This window comes from Pan troglodytes, chromosome 9 (assembly GCF_028858775.2).
Source record: "Pan troglodytes isolate AG18354 chromosome 9, NHGRI_mPanTro3-v2.0_pri, whole genome shotgun sequence".
Taxonomy (NCBI): domain Eukaryota; kingdom Metazoa; phylum Chordata; class Mammalia; order Primates; family Hominidae; genus Pan; species Pan troglodytes.
The window spans coordinates 39,284,034-39,303,118 of record NC_072407.2 but is presented as its reverse complement, the minus strand read 5'-3'; the positions used below and the strand labels follow the sequence as shown (position 1 = coordinate 39,303,118).

Below are 19,085 nucleotides of genomic sequence, written 5' to 3'. Positions count from 1 at the left end.
CAGTTTCCGAAGATGAAGGAAAACACTTCAAAATTTCCTTCTTGATTTATAAATTTTCCATGACTAAGTATCTCTATCCATACAGATCTTCACTTGAAGAAAAAGAGAGAGAAAAAAAAAAAAACCCAACCTGGTTTAATTTTATTTTTGTTTTCTGGTTATAAGCCTGGTATCTCATACTTTATCTGATACCAGGCTCATAACCAGAAAACAAAAATAAAATAAAATTTCTGCAGGCTCATTGTGAAAAAGTTCAGGCAGTGAATACAATTTTGAAGAAGAAAATGAGCTTTGCCAATTATTCTATCACCCAGTGATAACTGGTCATAACCTTTTAATTAGTCTTTCGTTATATATCTTTCAAGTTCTTACTATGTATGTATATATTGTTTTATAAATAGCTATTTTTTTACTGGTCAACGTATCATAAAAGTTGTATCTATTGCAATAGACGTTACTACCATTTTTTAAACTGCATAATAATGCACTGTATGTACTACAATGCAAACCCCACCATGTCCTAGCCACAGTGATGTATATTTAAGGCATGTCTATTAAACAGGGCTGTGACAAACATCCTTACAAATACATCTCTGCAAGGTTGTATGATGATCCCCTCAGGATAAGTGGAATTTCAGAGTCAAATGGTATGCACATTGACGGTTTTGAAGCACGTTACCAGATTGCTATTCAGAAAAATGTATTATTTTATGTTCCCATTAACTGGGGTTTGAGGGTGTGCCCATCCCTGCTTGCTTACCAGCTCTGGATATTGCCAGTCACTTTAATGCTTTCAAGTCCTATTGGGTGAAAAGTAATCTCATGGGATATGCATATCTTTACTTCTCCTTCCCCTCCCCTTTCGCCTGCCTTGTGAATTGTTCATGAACTTGGTCATTTTCCTGTTGAGGTATTCGTCCCTTCCTGATTGATTTTCAAGCTCTCTTTTTGTATAAGAATATTAGCTCATGTGTCACAAGTTGCAAATAATCCTCCTCTTCACTTGACATTTGTCTTAAAAATTTACTGTGCTTTTTGCCTCTAGAAGTTTTAAATTTGTACTTAGTCAAAGCTATCAATACTTTTCTTTAGAATTTAGAATTTAGATTTTGCTTAGGAATAGCTTCTCCAAGTTAATACAATATGACTTTTTATTTTCTTCCAATACCTTTATGGTTTAGATCTTTCAACCATTTCAAAAATATTAGTATTATTTTCTTTTGAATGACTAGACCATTATTTCAGTAACTTTATAAGACAAGGTGAATCTTAAGGGGATTTGCATGGCCCAAATTTGTATTTAAATCAGAGACAAATGCTCAGATTATCCAACCAAGGCTGCTAATATTAGACCAATTTCTTCCCCTAACTCTGTATTTCATTTGAAAAAAAAAAAGTGGTTTTAATCTTTAGTTAAAATGTGGTTTTTGCCTGGATGTGGAATTTCTTTTTTTAAAAGGCCATGTGGCGTGAGTCATGTACCGAGAATTAACTGAAGGTTTCTTTGCCATCATGGTCACAGAGAAGAAAAAAAAAATGTAAAACCCAGGGACAGCCCACAAAATATCCTTCCTGCCTCCTCGGCCCTTGTACAGAATAAAGACGTTGAGGGTAGTTGAACGGCTTTTCTCAATGGTTCCAGAGGCTGGTGTCAGGGAGGACAGAGGGAGTGGGGTGGCCTGAGACTGACCTGTCTTCAGCCCTCCAACTTCAGTGCAGTCTGTTAAAACTAATACGTAAAAAACAAAAGAAGCATTTCAAATATCTGACAGTTATTATTAGCAACATTTGAAGGCTGTCATATGGCCATTGAGGCAGGAGCCAAAAAAGCAATGTCAGAATGTCAGCCCGTCCACACAGGAAAGCTTGAAATTAAAATTCTCAAGTCCTAGTTTGATTGGGTGGGTGGGTTTTTTAAGACAAAAAGCCTGTCCAGTAGAGAAATAGAGGATATTTTTATACTTACCAATCATTTTTCCCAGTCGACTTAATTGTCCAAAGACCATTTGATGACATTTTGGAAAAATGAATGCAATAATAAACATAAATGTATGCCAGCAATTCCAGAAGTGTCCTTAGATTTGAGAATGCTTGCAATCGAGAATCCTGGCCACCAACCACAACTGAGCAGTCATCTCATACCAGTCCTGGTGTCCTGGCAACCCTTCGAAAGGGCCCAGGAAAGGGTGGGGTAAGAGGAAGAAAGGGACACTGACTTCTCATTAAGATAGCAAGCCAGGTCTGATGCCATCCCCTGCATGCAAATGAGGCCAGGCTCCAACTTTGCCCTGGGTTTGCAAGATTTTAGTTATGAGATGTCCCCCAACAAACAATTCTTCTTCCTACCCCAGACCAAGAAGGAGGCATGAGACAGACCCCTGACTTGAAATCACAAAGAATGTTCTGGTAAGAGAAATCTGGCTCTCCTAAGGTTGTTTTAGGAGCTCGTGGGCCAGTGGTTTGATAAGATGCACATCTCGCATCCCTAGTTTTAGGGCTTCTGATTCGTTGGTTCTGGATAGGCCCTGGAATCTTCATTTCATTTAGCTTCCCTGGAGCAGATGGTCTTCTCCCACTCTTTGAGAAACTAAGACCTCTACAGGGATCTATGTCCAGTTTGGTCACTAATTCTGACCAGTAGAAGGAGGAAACTTTGACAAAAGCTGTAAGTGCAAGAGAGAAAACACCTCCAAATGTTATCTGCATTGCAGGTTTTCTAATTCACTTTGCTAAAGTTTGAATAGAAAAAAATCAAGAGGATGGACCATGAAGCACTTCCATGGCAGTTTGAGTGTTCTGCATTGCTTTCTACATTACTTAAACTTTGCAGCAAATCCACTCACCCTCCCAGGCACTTCTATCCACATGGAAATAATATTCTGGCCTTTAGCAACCCTTACTGTTTATTGGTCTCCAATTTTGAAGACATATGAACATGTCAGGAATTCTGGCCTTCGAGGCTTGGTCATGTGGTCACGAATCCACATCCCAGGCCTGGGAGGAGTGGGGGTGAAGTTACTTCATATTTAGTCTTTGATTTGCTAATGAGCACATGCTTTCCTGCTCCATGTCATTGAAGTGACTGTAGAATTGGCCGATGAGCATATATCAGGGTGTTGGACTATCTGTGAGGTTCCCCAGTGAATTGCTTGAAGCTCAGGTTCATGCTGAAGTGTGCTGGACATGTTTGTTGTTATGGAAATTAGCAAGCCCAGCTCAGGGCAATTTCCCAGGGCTAAATGCAATCCATTCAGTCATTTTATCGGAAACAGCATTTCTAGCATGAAATTATGGGTTATTCAAAAATTCCTTATCCCATTTTGCTGTTGATAGCTGATTCTTTTCTGACATAGCTGGTTTTTGTTTTTTTTTTTTGCAACCCAATTAATATGGGCAATCAGATGCACTTCAATATCGAATCCAAGATGGAAACAGTGGCCAAAAGAAAAAATCTTCAAGCTCTGAGTATATCTCCAAAACCAGAACCAACGAAAATATTTTGCTGCCTATTAGTGTCTTAATAAGATTGAATTTGAGCCTCCAACTCACGAGTTTTTAATCTGGCTCCAGATACTGCTTTTTTGCATGTCACATTGCTTGATTGACACAAAACAAGAAAAACTAAGGATGCAGTGGCATTCCAGTTTATGCATTGTCCTGCTTCTCTAAAGTGGACATAACCCTGTCTCTCTCTTTCTCTTTGTTCTCAGTGCTGGAACTTTGCCTGTCACCTTTCGTTGCCTGGAAGAAAATCTGGGGATTGATAAGCGTGTGACTAGATTCGTCCTTCCTGTTGGAGCAACCATTAACATGGATGGTACAGCCCTTTATGAAGCGGTGGCCGCCATCTTTATAGCCCAAATGAATGGTGTTGTCCTGGATGGAGGACAGATTGTGACTGTAAGGTGAGAAGGGTGGGGTAAAACACAAAACAACCTCTACCCTGTTTCCCCTCCACACTAACTCCATGTGACAGAGGCCACTTGAATTTCATTTCTGCTGGTGGAAGACAATGAAGGTAATAAAAAAAGAGGAATTATTGGCAGCCTTCAAAAGGAAAAGATTGTGACAAGAAAGAAGACTCTTATTAATACCTCCTGTTTGTATTGCACATGTCAACTTGCTTTAGAAATTGGATATTATTTGATTTTTAGCAATCCTGTGATGGAAGCAGGGTAATTTCTTTGCCCATTTAATAGACAAAGAAACTCAGGCACCAAGAGGCATGGTAGTTTGTCCATGGCTACAGCATGGCTGTAAGTGAGGCCAACGTCAGTAATGATTTGGCAGGACTGTAACTGAGGCCAACATCAGCTGACTCTGGATCCAATTTTTGTTTCACTGAAATATGCTCCCTTCAATATTCCATCACCAGAGGGTAATGGCAGAAATTACAAAATACTGGAAGAGATTCCTCAATATGACATATAAGATTTTATTACAAATAAATAGCACATAGTTTTGTTTTTACTAAAGCTATTTTTATTTAAATGTATTCATCATTTTAAAAATTCAGAAAGAACATTTTCCTAAGAGATTGTTAAAAATGCATTGCCTCACCATAAACTTAAAGATCACACCTACTAGCCAAGCCAACACTCTGTTTCTTGCTTATAGGTTAAGTCATTGAAAATATCAGTCTTCAGCCCATTCAATGTTATATTGACATTACAGCATGAAATAAAGCTTTTTGCAATCATCTTTTTAATATTATCACTCCCAACCCATCTAAATGCTTCAATTAAGCCAGAAGCCAATTTCTGCCTTATGTCATATCCCTACTGTCAGTCTCAATTTCCTCATCTATAAATAAGGAAGGTATTCATAATTTGGGGCTAAAAGTTGGTAGTTCATGGATGGACTCCCAGCCCAGAGTGTTGCTTTGTTTGCCTTGAAATATATTGTAAAAGATTAGAATTTCATCCTGTTATGAGACAGCTGCCCTTCAGTTTCCCACAGTCTCCCCTGCTCCCTATTACTTATGCCTGGCCTGCTGCACCTGTCACCACAGCTTAGCCCTTTAAGACAATGGAGTTTGTCAATCTTGGACTCAACAATTTATAAGTTTTATTTCCCCTCTCAGATTCTATGTGATCAGAAAACATAGGGAGTAAGTGGGTAACATTCTGTGTGACAGATGTACTTGTAGTAGAAAGAGAATTCCAGATATTAGAACAGCCAAGGCCTGGGTGATTCACTTTAGGAAATGAATGAGGTAGACACTGGAATACACTTTCATCCTCCATGATGATAATCACTCCACTCTTTGGTTCCTCTGAGATGGCGGACTCTTTCCATACATTGCTTTGAACATGCCCAGCAGTCCTGAAGAGAAGGAATAGTCATTATTCCCATTTTACAGAGGAGGCATGTGAGGCTCAAAGAAATTATCTGACAAACCTAGGTCTCATGGCTATGGGTGCCAGAGGCACAAGTCAAATTTCTATTCCACAGTTTACCTCTTCCAACCACAGGTCATTTCTTCTTTCTGACTGTGACTCAAAAAAAGACATTAGAATAGTGTTTTTATTGACTTTTTCCATTGGGCATTAGAAGGGGCAATAGTTTTTGGGTTCAGGCTAAGGCACTAGCCTCTTTCTCCCACTTCAAACCCCGGGCAGCACTGTCAATCTCTATATTAGAAACTTTGGTAATAATCTGGTGTCTGCTTGGTTCATGTTATTCAACAGCCCATTCTCTGGTAGGCCTTTAGTGGGCTAAGGCCATTTTAGGAGATCTCTCCTAAGAGGCAGTGTTCATTTGGGTCTGATGTCTCTACATGTTCAGGCTTTTTAAAAGTCCAAGCTCAGGGACCACCCAGTGTCTGTAGCAGTGCTGGAAATTTGCTCTAATCATGTCCTCTATGTGTTCTAGGGGCTGATATTGCCATGGAATGGCCACTTCAGAGCCTTTGCTTGATCTATCTAGCTCTGAGGTATTCAACCAGCTCAAGGACATTTTTGTTAAAACACAGCTTTCTCCTCCCTCCTTCTAATCATTCCAGAAGATTTAGTGAATATCCCATATGCATCTGAGTTCACTTTAGCAACTCAGTCAGCAAATAGAGAAAAGAAAAAATTCACCATGTTTAATACACACACACACACACACACACACACAATATGAAAACATGAAATAACAATCACATTTATTTAATCAGCTAGAATGTATCATCTGAAATGTCTCCCATTGGTTCTCTTACTAAATTATCTCACCTTATACATAGATAAGGAAACAGAGGCTCAGAGAATAGATCACACACAGCCGTCTAGAGGAACAACTATAATTTAAGTTTCCAAATGCTGGCATATGCTTCCATTTATTTAACTTGTGATCCTAGAAACAGCCCTAAAAAGTAGATATTGGGTTCTATATTTTACAGATGGAGAAAATGAGGCACAGTAAGTTGAGGTAACTGGGCCAGAATCATGCTGTTTGTAACAGGCAGAAATGGGATTTGAACCCAGGCCACCTTACTCTGGGGTTTGTGTTTTTAACCATTACACACACTGCCTCCACTATACTATACTGTTGGGTTGCAAAATAATAATTTATATATATATATATATAATAAAATCTTCACAACCACCCTATGAATTATATACTATAAGGGAGCCTCAGTTTCCTCATCTGCGTAATGGGAACAATAACAAATTCTAGGGTGGCTGAGAACATGGTGCCTGGCTTATAGTCTCTTATGAGTATGAGCCAGGCACCAGTCAATAAATGTTAGCTTCTATTATTATTATTATTGATGTCTAATAAAATACACAATACTCCCAGAATATTAAAGAAAAATGTGGCTGTGACATCATGAGTACCATGATGTTACTGACAATGGAAAATATACTTCAGGTCAGAAGATCAAGCCTTTCAAAATTATGTCCTAACAGATATCACGAGACTACTAACCTCCCTTGCTTTAAAACTCAAAGATGAAAAGGGCTTCTTAAGCAAGTCTTTTGCCAAGCAAAGGTAATTTCTGGTATCTCGACTCTTGGTCTTGATGGTAACCATATTTTCCATTAAGTTCCCACTATTAGATGGGAACTTACAGATGGGAGAATGGACCAGTGAGTGATTGAATTTGTGCTTAAATTCTATAAATTTATCTACACAGGGTTTGTTTTATATTAACTGATACTACTGAGCATTTTCACTTGACAAAAGATGAGTTTGACCATATGCATTTAAATCTCTGGCCCCTGGGTAGATTCAGTCAAATCCTCCTAAATTGTAGACACCACAAGGGCTACCTCTGGGGCACCCACCACGGGTGTATATACTTCATGCCTGCAGTTTGTTTGGAGGAAAATAGCCAAATCTATCTTCAGGCTGCGCTTCCAAGTAAAATTTTCATTTCTCTCCTTTCACTGCATGTAGGAAAATAGTGATTAGAAATTCTTAGCATTTTTATTAATTCATAGAATTTTCAGTGTAGGGAGGGATCAAGGCCATCAAGGACAAGTGTGGCATTGAAATCAAGCAGACCAGTGTTCACATCCCAGCAGACCATGTTCAAGCTGTGTGACCTAAGTTTCTCCACCCATCCTATCTGTGTTTTCCTCACGGTGAAAGCAGGTGTTACCATATATGTCCCTTGCAGGGTTACTGTGAGGTTCTGCTCTGATATTGTGTGTCTAGTATCTTAACAGCTTCCAGGAACCCTAGAGAAGTGAGCCAGGGGAGTGGAAGGCCAGGCAAAGCAGAAGGCAATGAGGGATGCAGGGAAAATCACTGCCCAAGAAGCTCTTGCAGGGCTTAGAATTCCACACACAGAGACTGTGCCTACCGGAGGGTGAGGGTATTATTAGGGACAAGAGGGGAAAGCAACTTCCAGGAAGAATTATCTTTCTAAGACTTTGTCTCACACAACCAAAGGATAACCAGATAATGTTAATGTTAACCACAGTGCAAAGGGATGTGCAAGAGTGACTCAGAGCAACTGATGCTGTGTATAAAACAGTCAAGGTCAAGACTGTTGGAACTTGGGGAGTTCCCCTTCCCTGGTGTTCTGTCTGTTTGGGAAACAGTTGAGAATTCCCATCTTCCAGCTTTCAGGGCTTTAGGGAAGTTTTCATTGCAAAGCAGCCTGGTCCTGTCCAGATTTCTTGATAAGAAAAACAATTCACATTCACTGGGCGTGGTGGGGGTGGGGGAGTTGCAATGTGCCCAGCCTCTTGTAAGTGCATTTTAATTTATTAGCTCCTGAAAGCTTCTGACCACCCCATGAGAGAGATACCATTACTATCTCCTTTTTACAGATGAGGAAGTCAAGGCACAGGGAGGTTAAGTTGCCTGTAGTCATGTGGTTAAGTGGCAGAGCTGGAATTTGAACTCAGGTTGTTCAACTGCAGAACTTTCACGGCTGAGCACTCCACACTGTACCTCCTGTGACCCAGATGGATTCAAGGAAATTGGAGTGCTCTGAGCCTTGACACCATGGATGGGGAGGGGAAGGGTGTGGTTGGGGGGTCTGTAGATCACACCCAGGGCAAGTGTCTATGCAAGGATGGGCCTAAACCTGGGAAGGATGGCAATAGGGGAAAAAACAGCTCAAACCACAGGCTCTCCAGGGGCCTTAATCTTCCAAACGTAAGATTAGGTATATTCAGCAATAAGACCCCAGGATTCTGTGCTTGGTCAACTGATGGCCTGGATTTAGTTGAAACAATTTGAGAGGCTGCCTCTCAGCTCATAAAATTTCTAGTATTTTATAACTACAAAGAAAGCAGTCCCCCTTACCTTTTGGCACCCACAAAAACAACTTGGGAATCCATATTTCCAAAGTACTCTTGGATATTTTGATATGACATTTTGATATGACAGCTTTGTACAAATGGCATCCAGAAAAGAGGAAAAAGAGTCACTGCCCTTTGCCAGACTACAGAGACTCCCTGGTGTCAGGACAGGGCACTTGAACTCCAGATTAACCCTCTCCCAGAGACAAACTTCAAAATGGTGCTGGGTGTGGCCCTGGCATTGCTTGGAAAGAACTGATGAGATGCTTCAGAAAGAAAGCCTTCCTTTCTTTCATTGTAATTTCTTGGCATCCCCTTTCTGAATAATGTATTTTCCAGCCCATGGTGAGGCATCCAGGCGCCTGATGCTTAGTGTCATTTGGAATCTGTTGATTTGTTTCCCTGATGTCCAACTCAGTTGGGTCTGGATATTTGCTATCCTGAGTTCTCATGTTAACCTTGGCAATGGCCTTCTTAGACCCTTGCCACATAGTCCAAAAGCCTCTGGTGCTCACAGAGACATAAAAGCGTAAGCAGAAATGAATGCAGTTGTGTTCCCATGGGAGGATTAAGGGTGATTTGTTTTTATCTTTAATATTTCCTTGCCTGCTTTTAGAGCCACGCTTACCTTATTTGAGCCCTGTGATATATTAGACTAACCGGATAGCATGATGGGAATAAGGCTCCAATCCATGAATTTATAAGCTTACATCATAGTTGAGCAGAACCCAAATAGGCCTTAATCCTTAATTCCTGGGTCTTAGTACTTTAGATTTCTCTATTCCTTGGTGGAGAGTATAGGGTGGGGGTTGGGGGATGAATTTTATGGCTGCAAGAAAATTAGAGCTTCAAATTGCCAGGGTTGGTTTTGCTAAGATTCTTTCCATTTCCATGACCTGAACTTCTCTGTTCTCATAGCCTCACAGCCACCCTGGCAAGCGTCGGCGCGGCCAGTATCCCCAGTGCTGGGCTGGTCACCATGCTCCTCATTCTGACGGCCGTGGGCCTGCCAACAGAGGACATCAGCCTGCTGGTGGCTGTGGACTGGCTGCTGTAAGTGTCTGTGGATGGGGTTCTGCTGGGACTGTGAGTACTGCCTCCCAGGGATGGACAGGTGGCAAGGTTGCAACCAAGATCTTAGCTAATCCCCATGGCAACTCCCTCACTCTTCCTTCCTCCTTCCCGCTCACATTTACTGAGTACCTATTTGAGAACCAAAGAAGAAAAAGATGAAATATTTGAAGGCGTCACAGTCTAGTGGAGGAATCAGAGAGATTATGACACAAGGTTAAAAGTACAGTAATAAGGAACCAGCTACTGATGCATTCAAAGAATCTCAGAACATTATATTGAATGAATAGAGCCAGACACAAAGGAGTATGTACTGTATGATTCCATTTATATGAAGCTCTAAGAAAAGACGATGTACCACATATCAATAGAAAGAGATCAGCTGGGGCTGGGTGCGGTGGCTCATGCCTGTAATCCCAGCACTTGTGGAGGCCCAGGCAGGTGGATCATCTGAGGTTAGGAGTTCAAGACCAGCCTGGCCAACATGGTGAGACCCCATCTCTACTAAAGATACAAAAAATTATCTGAGCGTGGTGGCATGCGCCTATAATCCCAACTACTTAAGAGGCGGAGGCAGGAGAATTGCTTAAACTCGGGAGGCGGAGGTCGCAGTGAGCCGAGACTGTGCCACTGCCCTCTAGCCTAGGGGACAGAGTGCGACTCTGCCTAAAAAAAAAAAAAAAGAAAAAAGAAAGAGATTAGTGGTTTCTTGGGCCAGGTATAGGGGGATAGAGATTAACTGGGAAGGAACACAAGGAAACCTTTGGGAGTGACAGAAATGTTCTATATGCACAGGTATGCACAGGTGTCTACATTTGTCAAAACTCTTCAAACCACGCACTTAAAATGGGTACGTTTTGTTGTATGTAAATTATGCTTCAATAAAGTGATTAAAACACAGCACACACATAAAAGCACAGTGATAGAGAGAGGCCTTCATCCCAGTCAAGAATGGAAGGACAGAGCGGAGAATATCAAGAAGCATGAAAGTGGTTACTGAATTTGAGTGTTCACTAGGTTCCAGCTACTAGACTGAGCACTTTACATCTTCCTCTTTAACAACCTTGAAAGTTACATGTTATTATTCCCACTTTATAGATGAGGACACTGAGGTTTATAGAGGTAAAGAGACTTAGAAATGGACAGATATTCGACCCTAGGTCAGCCTGCCTCTGGAGCCTGACAAATTCTTGTTTATGGTCACATTCAAGCTTCTAAAGGCAGTGGTAGCTGAGCTGAATCATAACCAATAGGTAAAAGTTTCTCAGGTGTATGTAGGGAGACGGGGAGACAGGACATTCCAGTCAAGGCCAGCCTGCACAAAGGCACTGAGGCTACCAGCAGTGTGAGGATGTACAAGTGGTCTGGTACTCTTGGAGGCAGGGCATGGTGAAAGGTGAGCAAGACGGACATCCTCAAAGGCCATGCAGAGAAACTTGAACTTGACCATGTATGGTAGTTCAGCTACCTTTCCCAGTGAAGGACATTTTCCTCATGTAGAATACTCACTGCCCATTCACAAAGGTGGGAAAGTCTAACCAGATGGTCTTCGATAAGGGGGTTGGAATGGATCCCCTCTAAGTGCCCACTTGGGCTTGGATGTTCTGTGAGATGTAATCTGATGCCTCCTGTCCAGTACTGGAGTTAAATGATAGGGCCTCCGGCAATGCCAGTCTTCAATGTCAGAGGCACAGAGTGACAAGTGCTGGCCCAGAGTCCCAAGGCCAAAGTGCCCACACTTATTTTTCAAACTGCCTGACTTGCCAGTAGCAAATTTTCTGACATTTATTGGCATTGATTTTAAGAGCCAGAAACCACATTTTTCTTTTTTTTCAGATGGAGTCTTGCTCTGTTGCCCAGGATGGAGTGCAGTGGTGTGATCTTGGCTCACTGCAACCTCTGCCTCCTGGGTTCAAGCATTTCTCCTGCCTCAGCCTCCTAAGTAGCTGGGACTACAGGCATGTGCCACCACACCCGGCTAATTTTTGTATTTTTAGTAGAGACAGGGTTTCACTATGTTGGTCAGGCTGGTCTCAAACTCCTGACATCAAGTGATCGGCCCACCTCAGCCTCCCACAATGCTGAGATTACACGGGTGAGCCACTGTGCCCAGCCTCAGAAAGCACATTTTGTGGACTTGAGTTTGTTCCTCCTTCCCACTCCCACCCTTCCAAAGAGAGGAAAATGCAAGTGGCCGAAGGGAGGAAGGACAGCTGGAAAGGCTAGAAAGAAGCCTGACTTCTCCATAAGATGTGCCTGCTGTTGGTGCAGACAACAGGGCTTAGGTTAGAAATAAGAAGTGCCCAGCACTTTGGGAGGCCGAAGCGGGCAGATCACCTGAGGTCGGGAGTTCAAGACCAGCCTGAACAACATGGAGAATCCCCGTCTCTACCAAAAATGCAAAAATAATTAGCCAGGTATGGTGGCATATGCCCATAATCCCAGCTACTTGGGAGGCTAAGGCAGGAGAATCACTTGAACCTGGGAGGCGGAGGTTGCAGTGAGCTGAGATCGTGCCATTGCACTCCAGCCTGGGCAACAAGAGTGAAACTCCATCTAAAAAAAAAAAAACCAGAAGTAAGAAGTGGCTCCCTGAACAGAATCAGTTCAACTTGGGAGGGCTGCAAGGAAGGCCATGGATTTTCCTGATTGGCTCCTTCATCATCAGAAAATGCTCAGGAAATACCTTTAGCGGAAGGTGACAGGCAAACAAAATAGCCTCATCTCTGTCTCTGCCAGTCTCTCAGATGGTGGTAGTGGCGTCCCTACCTGCTAGCTTGGTTATTCTCTGTGTCCTATATTGGCCCCAAGGGACAGCCTTTCTCATGACATCTGTTCAGACAAGGCAGCTGAGGGTCAATGGTGGTGTATGGGTGGGAAGGATTGTGAGAGAAGGGGATGAAGGATACAAAGGAATGGAGTAGGCCATGGATGGAAGGGGGACAAAGGGGAAATAAAGACATTGGCAGTGGTCTAGAGACAGAGCAAATAGTAGCAGCTCAATAAATGTGAGCTACTCTTAACCACATAGTTGCTGTGTGATAATTAGGGTCCATCCACATGAAAAGAAAGATGAAGGAAGCCATTTAAGTTCTGCTGACTTTCCCCATGACTTGTTGCTTACTTAAACCCTTGACTCTTTGCCTCTCAAGTCTTTTCAATTCTTGTTGTCATTGAGGGTCCCTCGCCTGCTGCAACAATATTGCCTCATTTTTTTCTTGGGCTTATTTCCAAGGCTTTAAACCACCATTAGAAATTCATCTTTTTAAAAAATATTATTATAGAGGCTGCCCCCCATTATAATACGAATGCCTTTGAGTGGAAAAAAAATGCACTAATATGATGAGGAGTGAGGAAAAGGGGCTGATATTTGGTGGGTACTGCAATGTCTTTACATCTGTCTCCATTTAATCCTTAAGGTGCCCTATGCTGTATTTCCAGATGAGAAAACTGGGAATCAGAAGGGTTGAGTCTTTTGCCTGATGCACAGCAGAGCTTGTATGGCCAGGTCAGGACACTTCACCCAACTCCACACAGCCTCCTAATTTGTACTAAGTGTTCTAACAGTGGGGAGGAGGAGCAGAGAGGCCCAGAGTTGGAATGGTTGGAGAAGACACACTTATTAGGGCCACCCACTGGGCTATGGTTTGAATATTTGTCCAGTCCAAAACTCATGTTGACATTTAATTGCCATTGTAACAATATTAAGAGGTGGGACCTTTAAAAGGTGATTATATCGTGAAGGTTCCACCCTCATGAGTGGGGTTGGTGCATTATAAAAGGGTGAATTCAGCCCCTTCTTGCCCTCTCTTTGTCTTTCTGCCTTCTGCTATGTCATGATGCAGAAAGAAGGCCCTTACCAGATACCAGTTTCTTGATCTTGGATTTCCCAACCTCCAGAATTCTGAGGAAATAAATTTCTATTCTTTATAAATTACCCAATCTCAAGTATTTTGCTATAGCAGCACAGACTAAGACACACCTGATTCTGCATGCTAACCAGAGAAATATTTTTGACCTATTTTTTTCTTCTCACAGCATGAAAATAAAACAAATAGGCTCAATGAGGACAAATGGGGTACAATCAAGGTCTTGGCCACCCTTAGAATTCAAGTCTTCCAGCCCCAGTGGGTCTGCCATTGTAGGTCCTGGTCCTTCTTGGCAGTCACTTGTTTTCAAGCCTGTTGGATGTGAGTCACTTCATGAAACATTCAAAACCCTGCCTACTTCTGACCTAAATGTTAGCAAATGAAATAGGAGGGCTGGGCCCTCCCAGATCACCCCATGCAGGTGCTCACATGCTTACACTTGCAAAGGAAAGCAGAGCGTCCTAACTCCAGGGCTGAAGTGTGTCAGCAGGAGGGAGTTGGCTGAATTTTTTTTTTTTTTTTAAAAGGATGATACATTTGGATTAACTATGTTGATGAAATCATGTAAGAGAAAACCCCATCCTAGGCTGGAGCTGGGAAGAAAGGAGCAAATGAAGAGCTGTTGTCCAGTTCTGGGGCTCTGATCTCAAATGGAGGGAGGAGTGCGATCAAGGGAAAGAGAGTCTAAGAGGCAGGAGCCCTCAGTCTGAGCTCTGCACTTACTATCTAAAGGACCTTGGGCAAGTGACTTTCTGAGCCTCAGCTACATCATGTGTAAAATGGGGCAATAACATATCAGGTTGGAAGCAAGAGTCTAGGTTCAATGCCTTTGAGTGCCCTTCTAGTTTTAAGACCTAGAGTAGAATTCTGCTGGGGATGAATGTTTGTATACAAATAAGCACGAGCATTCCTTTTAAGAGGAAAAGAAAAAGGAAGGGTAGAGGATCCTGGGAAAATGTGTGTAGCTGTTTGTAGCTAGGTCAGATCTGCTTTGAATTAGTAATGGTGGCACATTCTTTCTCACCAGCAAGAGGAGTTCTGGAAACTAGCTCTTGGTTGTGAGCTCTGTGACTATTGGGTGCTCATTAGTGTGTAAGTGGTGGTGGGGGCTAAGATGAGATGGGGTGCAACTGGCCATTCCCTAGATAAGTAGTCTGTGGAGGAAAAGCAGAGAAAAAGAAAAGGGGGAAACTTCACCTCTTTAGCCAAGGTTTGTAAGCTTTCATAACTCTAGCAATTTTTCAATTTAAAACCAAACAAAGCCTACAGTGACATTTAATGTGTCACAGTGTTTGCCAACTGCTGGAGACCAGCCAGCCTCATTACTGCCCTCTAAGCCCTGGATGGTTTTCAACAGGCAGGCTTAGCTGCTCTGTAAATGTCATGGTGAAAACCAAGATTCTGGAGCCCTGAAAAATGCCGAGTCCCAGAGCACCGGATGGGTGGGACTGTTTAAAACCAGAACCTTCCCCTGGGTCCAGGAAGCCCTCTGCGTCAGGAGCCCTTGGCAGATATTTATAAGAGACCTTGCTGACACCCCAGTGTCTCTGAAGGAGGCAGGATGGAGTGGTAAATGGGAGCCAATACCAGGAAGAGGTAATAAATAACTGTGTCTGGCTACAGGTAGGAAAAGGAAAATCAAAATAAAGTGAAATCCAAGTGGACCTATGGCCCAATTCTCACATAAGACTCTGCTAGTGAGATCTTTTCTGGGCTCACACGTGCTAATTGGGGAATATAGTTGAGATGGCACTTAGAAGGAAGACCTCAAAGAGCCTCCACCCTCCAGGAGGGCTCTGAAGCTCCTCCCATCAGCATTCCTCTCTGGAGAGAATAGAGCATTCATTCTCAAAATCGAGCATGCACCAAAATCTCCCAGAGATATATCTGAGGTGGGGCTGGAGAATTGACATTTCTAGCAAGTTCCCAGGTGATTCTGATGATGCAATCTCCAGGGACTCTCCCTTCCAGAAGCAATGAACTAGAGACGGAGAAGGAAAACAGGAGTTTCTGATTGTGGGTATATGAGCACCTCTACTTTTTTTTGAGTTAACTCTTGACAGTTGATGCATCCTTTCAAAAAAATAGATTGAAAAGATACAGGATGCAAATAGCTAATACTTAGTGAGTGCTCCTTAAGTGTTAGACATTGTTCTAAGCACTTTACATGGGCTCGTTTGAAAGTCACAGCAGATTATGAAGCAACTAATAGTATTATCATTGTTTTACAGTTGAGAAAACAGGTTCAGAGAGAAGTAACTTATCCCAATTTAGTGGATATTAACTGGCTGAATTGGGGTTCAAACCCAGATGATCTAGATATCCTTGGGTGTTCCAAGCATGCTCATCTGAGTTCTGCTGTTTTAAAAATTTAAGACACACACATGCACATGCACACACACACACACACACACACAAACTTAACTAACTGACCCTCCACTCATGGCTGGTGGAAAACAAAACTAATTCCTACATTAACCTTTTCTTTGAAGATTTTAGGGGCTTATGTCTATCTTAGTCTTCTGCTTTGATTTCCCACTTCCACTGAATTCTCTTTTTTACATCTTACCTCCGGTCTACATCAACCTCCCCATGGAATGTGGCCCCTTTTCCACTAAGTCCTTTCCTCTCTCACCAAAGTTTCTCTGACTTGAGGCAGCATAATTGCAGATCAAGGCGGGATGGGGCAGGGCTATAGTTCTGCGCAGCAAAATCATTTTTTGATATATCACAAAATAAATGCATGTTCATAGCAAAGGGAAGGACAAAGTTCAAAAGAGTAATAAAATGAAAAAGAAGTCGTCTCCCCTTCATCGACTGTTGAATCTCAAGTGTTATTTCACTGTTAATAATTTCAGGTAGCACAGACATAAAATAAAAATGTAATGTTAGGCATCTCCTTTTCTAAAAAATCTTTTAGTATTCCCCACCCCTGGGAATTTCCCCTTGGGACTCCTTGTTCTCCATCTTTGAATATTTCCCCAGCTCTCTGGACACCCCTCTCCTTTTCATCTGTAAAGTAATCTGAGCTCTCTGTGCCTCTCTCCTCATCCTGCTAGATCATGGCCTGCATCCTGACTTTTTACCACGAAAATATCCAACCAGATGTTTTACTAAACAAAAACCAATTGTGTCTCTAGAGCTAATCTGCTTTCAAGTCTTAAACTCACAATCCATCCTGGTCCTGCCCCTTCCACATATCAGCCTCCCCATTCTCCCCTGCCCAGCCTGTGCCATAAGTAAATGAAACATAGTCTCAGTCCTCAAGGAGCTTATAGTCTAGTAATGGGGTCAAGAAATCCCAATGGAGCCTCCTAGGTGCAAAAAGAAATGGATAAGTTGTAGGGAGGAATAAAAGAGAAAATGCTCTGATCCCCTTTTCACCTGGACTAAAAATGGTAATATAATGAGAAGCTTCTTCTGGGTCATATAAGCTTTTTATATAAAACAGCCTTGGTGGAGGACCTCTTGGTTGACAAGCACTCAATACATGTTAGCAGTTGTTATCTTCTCAACATGCTTGCAGGTGAGTATCCCTCTCCATATGTTACGAATGAGAAAGCTGAGCAGGACAGGCTAAGAAATCTTTAATGCTTGAGCTGGGAGTGTCATCCAGGCTGGTATCCGGACTTCACGCTCTTAGCCAATGCTTACGTGGATCTCCTTTTCTTCCCTAACCCCATGTGACTTTAGCCCTTGAATGCCCAGAGCTGTGCCAGCCTTCCTCGGGTTTGGGGCCTCAAGTGACCCCTCTTCCACACCCTGCCCCTAAAGACAGTCCCTTGGCACCATGCATCCTGAGAGACAGGTGCTATGTTTTGTTTCTATCAATATTAAGTTGAACCATATGAAATTGCCAATCTTTGACCTTTTTATATGGAAATAAATGGCAATTTCATATGGTTCAATCCAATGCAAGACACCAGATGAATTGTGGGTGACGGCTCCCTCAGCCCTGTTCTTCTCTGTGAACCAGGAGTTCCAGACGATTTCACATTTCCCTGTTGGAGGATTTAGACTGAGAGATGAAGATGAGAGAGAGTACCTTGGTACTTGTTTTTCTTTCAGTGAACCAGACCCAGTGACTCAGTGTGAAGTAACTCGGTCAAGCCCCTCTCTCATTTTTGGTTCCTGGTGACCTCTAAAGCATAGCCGTGTCATCTGTAGAAAACCCATGAAATGCAAGATCTGCTTTCATCTTCATCCCCTTCTTGCAGTCCTGACACACAGCGTCCAGACCCAAAGATGGCGTCACACACTCTAAAAGTTGTTTTTTACCAAGCCTTAAAGCTCTTGAGGGCAATGCGAAAGACAGGGTTTCCTGAGTGGTGAGGGATGATTGTGAGAGAAAATGAAACTCTGCCTGTGGAGAAACTTTCCACACATGAACCACAAACTCCCATGTCCTGCCTTGGGCCCGAGTTAAACTTCCCCAGAGTTGGTCAGACATTCCCCTGGCAGCCTCAAGGGTGTTCTGCCTTGCAGCATTTTCAGAAAGGAAGACCCATGCAGAGCAGCCATGACCTACCTCCTGGCTGGGCATCCTGGGAATCTTCCCAGAATGCCTTGTGGCAGAGAAACCTGGCATGAGAGGGCTCTGTATTCTAGTTTAATCCAAATTGACAGCTTTCTGTTTAACAGATCCCCTTTAACGTCCTGCCTTCTCACTTAGAAACCTATTTTCATAATCTTACCTTTTACTCCTTCCCTTCTGTATTGATGGAATACAGTCCCTCCACCAAAGGAAATGGCCTTTATCTCCACTCTGGACTTCCATCCTCTCTGATCTCTCTAGGAACCTAACTTCATCAATTATTCCCTCTTCTCTGTATCTTCAGTTACTTCTTCCCCACCAACCTCTTCTCATTTTGATTTAAGCATGTTCAAATATTCTACCTCTTAAAACAAAACACAAATTTGATCTCCTTTCCATTTCCACCTGCCATTTCCTCTCCTTCCTTTCTCAATCAATCATCTTGAATAAGCTGATTATACATAATGTCTCCATTTCTTCACTTCACTTTCCATTTTTTACCTATAGTGAGCTGGCTTCTATCACTACCTCTGTATTGAAACTGCTCTTGCCAGGCCAATAGTGACCTCTTTGTTGTTAAAACCAAAAGAATCTTCTTTTTTAAGATGGAGTCTCGCTCTGTTGCCCAGGCTGGAGTGCAGTGGCGCTATCATGGCTCACTGCAACCTTCGTCTCTCAGGCCCAAGCGATTCTCCCACCTCAGCCTCCAGAGCAGCTGGGATTACAGGTGCACGACACCACACCCGGCTAATTTTTTGCATTTTTAGTAGAGACGGGGTTTCACCGTGCTGGCCAGGCTGATCTCAAACACCTGACCTCATGATCCACCCACCTCAGCCTCCCAGAGAAACGTCTTACCCTCATCTCACC

At 42.6% G+C, this 19,085-nt stretch overlaps 1 protein-coding gene across 10 annotated transcripts in view; it reads left to right on the top strand.

Moving 5' to 3' along the window:
* Positions 1 to 19,085, top strand: part of SLC1A2 (solute carrier family 1 member 2) — a 168,788-nt gene that overhangs the window by 129,336 nt on the left and 20,367 nt on the right. For all 10 annotated transcript variants that reach the window (XM_054662207.2, XM_009460230.4, XM_009460231.5 and 7 more), the window contains 2 exons: positions 3,711 to 3,905; positions 9,660 to 9,794. In XM_054662207.2, the coding sequence (XP_054518182.1) occupies positions 3,711 to 3,905; positions 9,660 to 9,794 (330 nt within the window). The remainder of the gene's footprint in view (positions 1 to 3,710; positions 3,906 to 9,659; positions 9,795 to 19,085) is intronic.